We start from the raw sequence: 11,716 nt of genomic DNA on the forward strand, positions 1-11,716 counted from the left end.
TGAAGAAGAGAAAAAAAAAGACATGAAGAAGAATAGTGAGACATGAGGTGGGAATAGGACTCAAGGAGGTGCAGACTAATATTTCTGAAGTACCCACTTAAATGGAAATATTTCACTTGTGTACTATATCAATTATTATACAATTCTGCCAACTTTCAAGGAAACAGTCATATTTTTAGGCCTTAACTGTTGGTATTCAAAGCCAGAACTGTCGATGGAAGAACAATGCGATATTAAAATAGGTATCAATGTTACATGTGAGTAATCTCAATATTTATGCAAAACCAAATGCCCCTTATACTTTCTGGGCAGCAACTGGAATCCCCGAGGGATCGAAAAATGGATCCTAGCTGTTCTGGGCAAATCAACTCATTATTGCTCCTTGAAAGCCAAACATGCTTCCCTAACCCTAACCCCTCTCCAACCAGGAAAAATACTTAGTCCTTATTCTCTTCTGTGACATCACTCCCAACCTAGCAAAATACTGTACTAATGGAATTTACCCTCCTTCTCCTCTTTTAATCAGTGGGGTATTTTTAAGCTGGGTATTCAGAAACATTTCTAATCATGAAAGGATGGGTGACACAGGAGAGAGAAAAACTGGCCTAAAGCAAAATAAATCCACCCATAACTAAATAAAATAAACCCAAAGCTGGCAGCTTTTCAGAAAAGCATGAGTAAAGGTTTTGGTTTCTATGACAGCAGATAACACATTACTTATGTTTACACAAATGTCTCTTTATAAGGAAAAAAAAGCTCTTTCTCTTAAAAACACAGATTGAAATAAAATTACTTCCTTACTACACAGAGTATGTTAGGAGAACTACTGATTTCAGAGCTAAAATGTGATCTTTTATCAACAGGTTTTCTAACATTCCTCCAAAACACTGAATATTATCTGTGCATTTTTTGGGAAGAGTAAAAATTTTTAGTATTTTAACATAAAAACCAAAAAGAAACCCCAAAAAACAAAAAAAGGAAGTTGCTTGATAAATATGGGGAGAGAAGTCACGTTGAGCAAGAGACATCTGGGACAAGTTGTGGCTTTATGAATCTCAGACCTCGATCCTATAATCAGTGGTGTGTAAACCAAACACTCACAAACAACACCCTCCTTTATAATTATCCTTATCTAAAGTATACCATATTATATTAAATATTTCATAATAAAAGTGTGCTTTTCTGAAAAAAGTCAGAAACAAAATATTCATTAAATTCAAAACAAGCACTAACATCTACGGTATAATGTGAAGGAAAACTGGGATAATTATCACTGACACTAATCATTTTAAGTCAACACAATTAGTATCATCTAACTACCGTGGGATAATAATAAAGTACAAGGCCGATAGGAAGATTTATCAGATTTGTGTAATGGTAGGAGGTCTGTAACCCTGGTTGAATTAGTTACAATAAAGTGAACATCGAATTGGCTTAGAGATATTAATAATGGGATTATTCTAAAGCTACATTCATCTGAAAATTATATTTCAAATATCATGCAATTCAATTCACTCTTCTGAATGTTAATGTTAAAAATTTGTTAAACTTCTGATTTCTTTATGAAATTAAATCAGCCCCTTACCACCTGTTAAGCATGTGTACTAGAAAAGACTGACCACAACACACAAACTTTAGATTTTAAAAAGACTAGAAAGAGATGAGAAATGCAACCTTCAATTCTAGAGCACTGAATGTCACAAAGCGAAACTTTCTGAGGTGATATCAGGAACTTATTTGAAAACCAGGCGTCTACAAACAGAATAAAGAAATAAAATGGGATGTCTTAAAACAAATGAGTCACACAGTGAGTTTATATTAAAGAAGGGCTCAGATAATGACAGCAAATCAATCAACAGACAACGAATGCAATGAGATGTAATACAATAAGGTAGTTTTCAAATTTTTGGATGTTTTAGGAAAAAAAGGACTGAAGATTATCACTGTTAAGAGAAACAGAATGTATCACAAATGAAAGACTAAATTCTCAGGCTGCTCTCATCATGAAAGCAATGAACTCGCAACGTACTGTCTTTAGGTTGGTTAAAAACCCGCCAGTCAAGCTGGCAGATCAAGTGGGGATGGCATTAGATGGGGCAGAGCCTGGCCACTGCGCCTCACAGGGGCAGAATGACCCCAGGCTGTCCTTAAGTCACTGCAAGTCTTAAGAATACCAGGTGGCTCAGATGGTTTGAAGACCTCACAATGGATTTCAGCTCTGCGGTCCTGAAGCCAATCTGGGCATCTGTGGAAAGTGTTTGGGGCGGGGGGGAAACAAAGTCACTTCAATCCTCAGAACTGTGGCTGGAAACTGCGAGGAGTGAAGGAATAAGTTGTATATGAAAAGAACAAACACAGAAAAGGGTTAATACAGAGAGCATGACGGAAGGACAGAAGTGAGCCGGCTTAAAGTAATGACCCAGTGTCCCATCATGCTATTTACCCAGGAAACAAGAGTAAGGAGTGATAACTTAAAATGTCTGCAGTGGAATGCATGGTGGTGGTGGTGGTGGCTTAGTCGCCAAGTCAAATCCAACTCTTTGTGACCCTGTGGACTGTAGCCCACCAGGCTCCTCTGTCTATGGGATTCTCCAGGCAAGAATAACGGAGTGGGTTGCCATGCCCTCCGCCAGGGGATCTTCCCGACCCAGGGATCGAACCCAGGTCTCCCGCATTGCAGGCAGATTCTTTACTCACGAGCCACCAGGGGGGCCCAGTGGAATGCAAAGCCATGTCCAAAGCTTTTCCTGTTGATGTTATACATATCCCTGTGAATCTAGTCTGTAACTTTCTTAGTCATTTCCAAGAAAGAAATTAAAACTATGTTCCACATATACTAGCTATAGACTTATTTTTTATAGAAATCTGGGAGTTCGAATTTAAGCCATGGATGAAAAATAAAGCCCAATTTCATGCTTTAGATTCCTTCTTGATACCTCATAGAGTTGAAAACATGTATTAATTAAAATAAAACAAAACAATACAGAGCATGGGGATGGGGAAGATGAAGCTTCTGTGTGGCACACAGATGAGATACCACCCAAATCCTTCAGCTAGCTCCCTCTTCCTTCTCCGGCCACACACCCTGACGAATCTTGCATCAGTTCTCATCCAACTGACTTTCCACTTAACCTTATTTTTCCTCTTGCATGACCAAGTCTCTTTCCGAAAGAAACAAAATATCTCTCCCTACTTTTGACAAATCAGACTTCTTCATTTTCTTTTCTGCTGTTTTCGTCCTGCTATGAGCTCGACTACTGCTAATGTAATTTAAAAATAACACGGACAAGAAACTTGGCTAAAACTTTCATTAAAACTACCTTGAAAACTGAGATAATCTGGCCTCTTTTGTCTCAATGATCCATGTAACTGGCTTTTTCATCACTAAGGAAGTAGCTTTGAGATGGAATCTGAAATCTGAAGACAACTGAATATGACCCATACTCTCAATATGACATTTTCCCTCAACTTTCTTCAGGAAAGAGGGAAGGTGGGGGAGGGGGGAAATCACACTTACAAGTCCACTTATGGCTACAATCCAGATGTAGGAACCAGAGGTGAAAAGCTATAAAAGAAAAAAAAAGCAACTAAAAATGAAATTCAACTGCCAGTCACAGCATATTTACTTTTACATAATTATAGTCATTACCATTTCTGTTGTCTTAATTATATATATTCTTAATCTAAACAAATAGATTACCAAATACTCTGTTACATAGAGGAAAATAATACACCAATTTTTCTTTTCTTTCCTCTTCTACCAAGACCTCACTCAGCTTTTCGATAGCCTAAAACAGATTGGTTGAAACCAGCTCACTCTTGTGCAAAGAAAAATAAGTGAAATTCAAGCACATTCTTGTTTACAAATGGACATTAACTGATTTACACAAAGTAAAGTACTATATGGACAGAAATTATTAGCTTTAACAACACGGAAAATATGTAGTCACCACCCAATGTTTAGTATCAAGTAATGACATATATTATAGTTCATATAATTCTCTTATTTCAATTTCTTATTATTGCTACTCTAGTTTTAGATGGAAGACATCTGTCAGCATACAGGTTCTTGCCCCATGTTGCTCTGCTGAACCACTGATCCTCTCATTCCAGTTTGGCCCAGAAAAGAGCGAACCAAGTAACAGGCCTCAGAGTTCGTTAATAGCAAAAGTAGTTAGAAATGGTCTCATGAAATCTCTGCCTTTTTCAAATCATTTACATTCAAGGATTGTGTTCAGGGTTTTTTTTTTTTTTTTTAAAGTCATAAAACATCTCCCAAGTGTTCCTGCAAGAAAGAGAGATTTGTAGCCTAGTAACAGGATAATATCGGGACAACTGGTAAAATTTGAATAAGACTTTATCAATGTTATTTTCCCAATTTTGTTAACTGAACAGTAGTTATGCAAGAGAATGACCTTATTTATAGGAAATACACTGAAATATAATATTAATACTGAAATATTTAGAGAATAAAATGAAGTCACATATGCAGACTAAAAATAAAGATTTGTATCTTAGTGTTTGTTCACAATTAGATCATTAGATCGCTAGATAGGGAATTTAAGCGTTTCTGCTCATAGAGAAAGAAGCAGGTTCATTGCTGACATCAGTGCCAGATGAAAACCTCAAAGTCGTGCACATTTATCAAGGATAGATAGAAAAAAAGATACATAGGAAGAAGACAGATACAAAGGTAAGAGATGGCAAAGCACAGGTAAAAAGGAGTCTGACAAGCTGTGCTCTTGTGTTAGCTCATGGAGAAATGAGCACCGGCTGCAACTCTAATCCCTTGATCTAAAATTTAATCCTTTGATCGAGTGTGGATGCTTGTTCAGTGTGAATGACTTTGAAAACAGCAAGAATGAGAATTACGTGGAAAAATATTGTTCTGTAGTCTTCTTCCAAAAGTACAGAGAACAATAATACTTCCGCAGCACTTGCTGTGTGTTTTTTCTCACTGCTGGGCTCCCCGAGGGGCAAATGCTGCACCTCAAGCTTCGTTTTATCCTCCATGGCCCCTAGCACTGGGCATTACATGACTGGCTCTTGGGCCCTGTGTACTTCAATGTACACAACAAATGTCTTTGCTCTCCTGATAAGGACTACAGTCATTCAATCACTCATCTATGAAACATCCCTGGTTTCAAAAAGTTGCTGAGTAAGAGAGGCATAGAAACATGTGTGAAGGTTAGGAGGGGAGGGATGGTGGGGAGGGAACAGAAGTCTGGGGAATAAAAGGTTCACACTCACGTCAAGGTAGAGGAAGGGTGGGAGTCGATACTAGATGGGCAAGAAGAAATCCTGGATGTCATTTACACTGAAGAGTTTGAATTTTATCAAGAGGCCTGGGGCATCTCCACCTCTACTTTCTGCATCAACTTCTACCCCACCAAAAAAAAGAAAAGGAAAAAAACGACAAAACAAAACCACTCACGATCTCAGAAAAACCAAAGGTGGCAGTCATACAGACATAAATTATTAATATTAGGAACCAAATGACTTAGTTTCTTATTACTTGTTCTGATTATGCCCCAAAACCCAATGCTACAATCTCTAAATCTTCAAATGACCCTGTTAAATAGATATCATTGTTCCCACTTTACAGGTGGGCAAATGGGGGCTCAGAAAAAGTGATGGAAAAGGAAAATAATTACCAGAGCAAGTACTTAAACCAATGTCCACTTGGCTCCAAAGACTTGCCACAGTGCTCCACTGAATTCCCGCACTACAGGTAACGAAACAGTGTTTTCCACACTCAAAGCTGCTCTCTAACTAGAGTCAAAATGAGGATCAGAGGCTTCCATGACCTGACCCAAGTGTCAAGCTTGCGTATGCCATGTCAGAACTGGAACTTGGGTCTCTGCCCCTGGCCCAGGGGACTCTGCGACCACTGCATTCTGCCTTCTGTCGGAACATCTTGAAAAGAACTAAGCATGCCGCTGCAAACTCTAGTAATAAGAGTAAAATGCAGAAATGGGCTCTCAGGTTGTAAGAGTACGAGAGAGGACAAAGGGGAGCGTAAAGCTACATAGGCTGGGAGATGAGGAATAAACATATCTCATGAGAAATGGTTGTAAAAGTGGTAAGGAAACACCCACCCCAGATGGGCCATTGATAACACGTGAGAGCAGACAAGAGAAGGTGGAGGAAATGCTGAAGGTTAAAAGGGGAGGGAGGAGGGCACTGTACAGTGACACTGGTATCCGGTTTGATGTGTGTGGGATAAGGAATGTTATGAGTATTGACAGTGGATCAAAAGGCCAAGCTACATACGGTACCACAGGAAACAGCAGAATAAAAGTTTACATTAAAAGGTGTGAGAGTGAGAGAAAAGTGACAGGTGTAATGCTACAGGTAGAAAACTGAAAATCACGCGTATCTTCTATTCCTCAGCCTGGAACCTAGCAGAGAGCAATTAATATTCACTGAATGTTGGTGAAGACAATCTTTTTCGATTTAAGTCAAACAGTAAGTCCACTAATGGCCATCGGGTCAAACCATTTAGCGAATGGCGACAGTGCAATCAAGCCGGCTGCAGCATAGGAGCTATGAGGCTGGCAAAACGTATCTGGTTCCTGCTGCAGAGCTTTACTTGTGACTCTGTATTCAATGAATTAATTTTGGCAGTGGCTCTCCACGTTCTGCCTTTGGACTGTTCTCATGTTTCCACTTCATACTGCGACTTTTGAAAAAGTACTTACTCGCAATTGTACAACAAAATTAAAATATTTTCCACCGATACAAATTACAGTGAAAGCGCTTATCAGATTTCTAAAGGCTATGAAAGTATTCTAGTACCTTATATACCTTGATGTTCTTGTTCTGTAACACTTCCTTTGAACGTTTGATATAGATCATGAAGGCAAACTTATGGGAAAAAAAACTTTGTTTTCAAGGAGATCAAATGAGAAAAAGACCAAAAAAAAAAAAAAAAAAGAAGAGAGAGAGAGACAGATCTGGTTAAAGAAATGTGAACAGAAAAATGTATACTGTACCTGTAGTCCCAATATATAAATCAGTGTCTTGTTTGTGATGGACAACGGGCCCAGAATATGTGCCACTTGGACTCTTGGGATGGAGCAGTAAAATGGTACAAAGAGAGCAAACACAGGTGCCAGGCTATGCAAACAAATAAAAAAAAAATCACTATGGTATAATGCTCAATTTACAACACCAACGGCAAATGTATATCTGAAGTAACACTGCTTATCATTTTATTTCGTTCTGAAAGCATGATCTTAGATACACAAGTTGGTTTCTACATGTACAATACATCCAAAATAATTTGTACATATATAGAATATTTTATGAGAACTCTAACTATCCAATCTTCGTTAACTCTCCCAAAGCTATTGCAAAGTAGTGGTTTGGCATCTACTAATGAACTGTCAGCACTGTGAGAAAATGTAAAGCTGATGCTACATTTTCTTCTCATGAATGACTTGAAATCTGATGAAAGAAGTGAGACAAACCAAAATCAAGAAACATTACAGTTCACATGGTAAAACGCAAAATCTTCATGTCAGACTTTGTCCAATTGTTTCACTGTAGCACCTGACAAGGCTTGTGCTCCTGTCCTCCCTTCCTCAAATGTCTTCCTGATTTTGTCTTAAAACCCTGCTTCTTGCTGGTTTACCCATGATTTCTCCCACCTCTCTTCTACCTTCTCCAGGGTTCCACTGAAGCCTTTTCTCCTTGTTCCAGTCTCTCTCTGGATAACCCTAAGCCCTTCTACGCCTTCAACTAAAAAAAATGAAGTGAGTCCCCAAGCTGTCTGACTGTCCCCTCACCTTGGCTGTGAAATTCGATCTGATACCTTCAACTTGACGTACTCAAAAGTCACAAACGTCTTTCTACATGAAGACTTGTTTCTCTTGAATCCATCTCCTAATACTGCCAACAGTATTTTCTTTCCTCAAACGCAGCTCTGATCATGTCACACCCCTGGTTAAAACCCTTCCTTCCACAGGCTCCCAGTATCCAAGGAGGAAATTCAAACATCAGGATGAACTAGCAAACCCTGTGATTCTTTCTTACCAGTGTGGTTTCCTACAACCATCCTCTTCTCCCTTCCCCTGATCTGGCCCATCCCCTCTCACCCCCTCCCCGTCCAGATGCTCCCTGGGTACCTTAACCTCTGCTGACTACTCACTGATGCAGGTTATTCTTTCAACACAAAAGTGTCTGTTGCACTTTTCTGCTTAGGAAACTTACGCTTATGGTGTACGACAGAGCTCAGCTCCTCTCCCCAGTGATTTCTCCAACCCTCCTGGTGGTTAGCTGCTCTCCTTTGCCCTTGAAGCTACCCCAGTTTCACTGTTCGAGTGAATCAATGAATCAATCACCTGGGCGCTGTGTGAGAGGCAGCAGGCCAGGTACAGGAGCTCCATCAACACCTCTAAGTAGGAAGCAGCCCCTAACCTCAAGGAACTAGCTCCAGGATTGCAAACACACATTCCTACCAGGGTAAGGCAGGAGACATGAATGGGTCCTGTGGTTTGTACACACACTTAGCACACATTCTTCATTAAACACTTGTTAATTTAATTAGTCTTTTATTTCCTCGTATTTTGGATGAGTTGGTGTCACACAAAGAAATTATTGCATCATAAGAAAAATGCAAGAAATATTTTTCACTTCCACAAAGAAATGTTCTCATTACCATTTCTGTGGAAACAACAGGTCCCTCTAGAACATTTTCCCATCTTTGATAGAGAATATGTTATTAAAAAATCATCCACTGTCCCTTCTACTCTTAAACAAAGCAAAAAGCCACCACATGTTGAAAATGAGGTAGATGGCAGCACTCTGAAACTTCTTCTATTGGTACTTGCTGAATAAATAAATTTCTCTTTAAAGTGATAAAGCCATATAGCAGGATTTGTCTTTAGTTTTAAAAAGCCCCTTTTCTTGCTTTATTATTTTAATGGGATTAAGACATACAGTTTCATAGATACACTCAAACTATGGCCTGTTGGTCTCTTGGTAATAATAAGAAAACCCTATTTTGGTTGCACTTGAAGTTTCTGACTAAGGAACATGTCTTTAGGTACTCAATTTATAGAAGGTCTTCTGTTAACATATAGCAATAAATGTAAAGAGTGACAGTATAATAAAACATCTGAAGCAGAGTTCTTGAGGGTACATTTCAGTGTAAACTAAGAAATATTGATAGGAATTTTAATGACCACAGTTCATATCTTATATACCAATAGAAGAAGTTTCAAAATTCCTTAGAAGTTCTTCATCACTAAGTAGTTTTAAATGATGACTAAATACTAAACCACATCTACCCAATATACAGAAGCACATATTTCAGACCATGGTGGTACCGGCTGCTCTGTAGAAAATTTCCATTGCTATTTCTATACACACTGAGTGTGATTAGTCACTGACCAGTCTTTCTCTTTTCCTTATTTTACAACAACATTTGTTCTTTATACTGTCAACAGTAACTCAGCCTGACCTTTTCATATTGAGAACAGCTAACTTCTGGAAGTCCTATTTGGCTTAAGCATACAGGGCTGAAGTACAAAGGAATACACGATGTAAAGGATTCATTCACTAATGTCACTAACATTTGTTGAGTATCTCCTATATACTCACAACTGTGCTTGACAGAACAAATAAAATAGAAGCACTCAGGTCAGGTCACAAATGTTCATCTTACATTTTCTATGGAAAAAGGACAGTGACTCCACTTTTATACTACAACTAAAGAAATCCTGGTAACTTTCAACAATAAAAATAAGGTTTGTGAACTCATGAAACTCTCTCATAGTAAACATCAACAGCATCTCAAAGGACAATTACCCTGGCACCTCTTCTTTATATACTGACTACTCTAATACCAAAAAAGGGGAGATCCAGTTTGCTAGAACATTTACTTTACCTAGACAAGTTCATAAAATAAAAATGCTTTACTGAACAAAAATTATTTTGAAAATTAAAAGACAAAAACCCCACCAGGATGGCTTTTCAACAAATTGAAAAACTTCTCAACAGTGTCTTCTTCAAGGCTTCTTCAATCCAAATTTTTTTTTTCTTTTTTCCCTTCTTTTTTATTTTTTAAATTATGAAGCATGATAACATATTTACAGGAGATTTGGAAAATACAGAACAAAGTTACATATAGTTTCACTATATATTACAATTATTTTTTAAGTAGAAAAATTAAGATTTTTGGTTGTAGTTTCAACATCAAACTCTCAAAAATTAATAGAATGAATAGACAAAAAAGTATCAGGATACAGCAGATCTGAAAAGCACTATGAACAACTCAACATAGTTAAGATCTATACAAATTTCACGCAACAACAGGATACAAATTCTATTCAAGTTCCCACAAACTATAAACCAGGAAACACTGGAACATATCCAGGGACATTAAACAAGGTTCAAAATTTCATGGTCTAAAGGAGTCTTCAAACCAAGTTTTAAAGGAACTAGTTCTATAAAAGTTTACCACACTGACCAACCAAATGATAAAATCTCTGTATTTCCCCCTCAGAGAATTTTTATACTAGGAGTTACCTTGGTGATCACTTAGTTCAGTACTTTTATTTTACATAGTGGCATGGAGTCCCAAAGAACTTAGGTGAGCGGTACTCTTCTGTTTGACAAGGTTTCTCTAGGCATCTTCAGCACGGTAGAGCTTATAATAACCTCAATGGAATAATACACTGAGAGGCTAAAAGTCCTCAGCACTTTGACAGAATCCTGGAGTGGAAGGGTCTCTGAGGGCACAGAGTCACAAATCCCTACCAAATGATTCAATTCTCTCTACAACAGTCCTCCAAACAGACACCTGATTTATGCAAGCACCTACAGAAGAGATGGATTTCCAAGGTGGCTCAGTGGTAAGGAATCCTCCTGCCAGTGCAGGAGACTCCAGTTTGATCCCTGGGTCAGGAAGATCCTCAGGAGAAAGAAGTGGCAACCCATCCCAGTATCCTCGCCTGGGAAACCCCAGACAGAGGAGGCTGGCAGGCTACAGTTCATGGGGTTATAAAAGAGTTGGACATGACTGAGCACACAAAAACAAGAGGCAATGTGCCCCCTTTTTATCAAATGATCCCAACTTTTGAGAACTGCTTTCCTACTCTGATTTGAGAGCTGTCTCCTGTGACCTCCTCTTACATGCCTTCCTTTTACCCTCTGGAGTTAGGAAGACTGACACATGCAACCTAAACCCTTTACTGTGATCATGAAGATAATGATCACATCCCTGCCAAGCCTGGACACGCTTAGTTCATTCAATCTTTCCTCCTAAGACCTGGGACCCAGAGCCCGCAACTCCCGGGCAGGCTCCAGGTCATCCATGCCTTGGCAAAATGCAGTTTCTTGAGCTCACTGAGAATGGCCAGATCATCTCTCGTATTCTGAGAGCTCTATTTCCATTAATTTAGCCTGCAAATCAATTTGCATGTTGATATCCATGTGGCACTGTTGGTTTAAACTGAGCCGATTAAAACTTGAAGGTGAACAGCACAGGTCTGTGTGCGTAACAGGTGATTTTAGCTGTAAGACGCCCCCTTCAACCCCTCCCTTGTTAACATGGGTTCATGCAGTCACTGATCCAGTCGGTTGGTCTCCTGCCTAAAAACACCAACTAATCATTATACACATGCAAAAGAGCATTTTCCTCCACTCACCACAGAAACTTCTATTTCTTTCTCATTAAGCTGCTGATAAGATACAGAATGAGTAAACTCCT

At 38.8% G+C, this 11,716-nt stretch overlaps 1 protein-coding gene across 1 annotated transcript in view; it reads right to left on the reverse strand.

Annotated features, from left to right (window-relative positions):
* Positions 1-11,716, reverse strand: part of UBAC2 (UBA domain containing 2) — a 163,064-nt gene that overhangs the window by 56,096 nt on the left and 95,252 nt on the right. Inside the window, exons 5-6 of the mRNA XM_043477507.1 lie at positions 6,996-7,119; positions 3,518-3,565 (exon numbers count right to left, since the gene is read on the reverse strand). Coding sequence (XP_043333442.1) covers positions 3,518-3,565; positions 6,996-7,119 — 172 coding nt within the window. The remainder of the gene's footprint in view (positions 1-3,517; positions 3,566-6,995; positions 7,120-11,716) is intronic.

The sequence above is a fragment of the Cervus canadensis genome, chromosome 9 (assembly GCF_019320065.1).
Source record: "Cervus canadensis isolate Bull #8, Minnesota chromosome 9, ASM1932006v1, whole genome shotgun sequence".
Taxonomy (NCBI): Eukaryota; Metazoa; Chordata; class Mammalia; order Artiodactyla; family Cervidae; genus Cervus; species Cervus canadensis.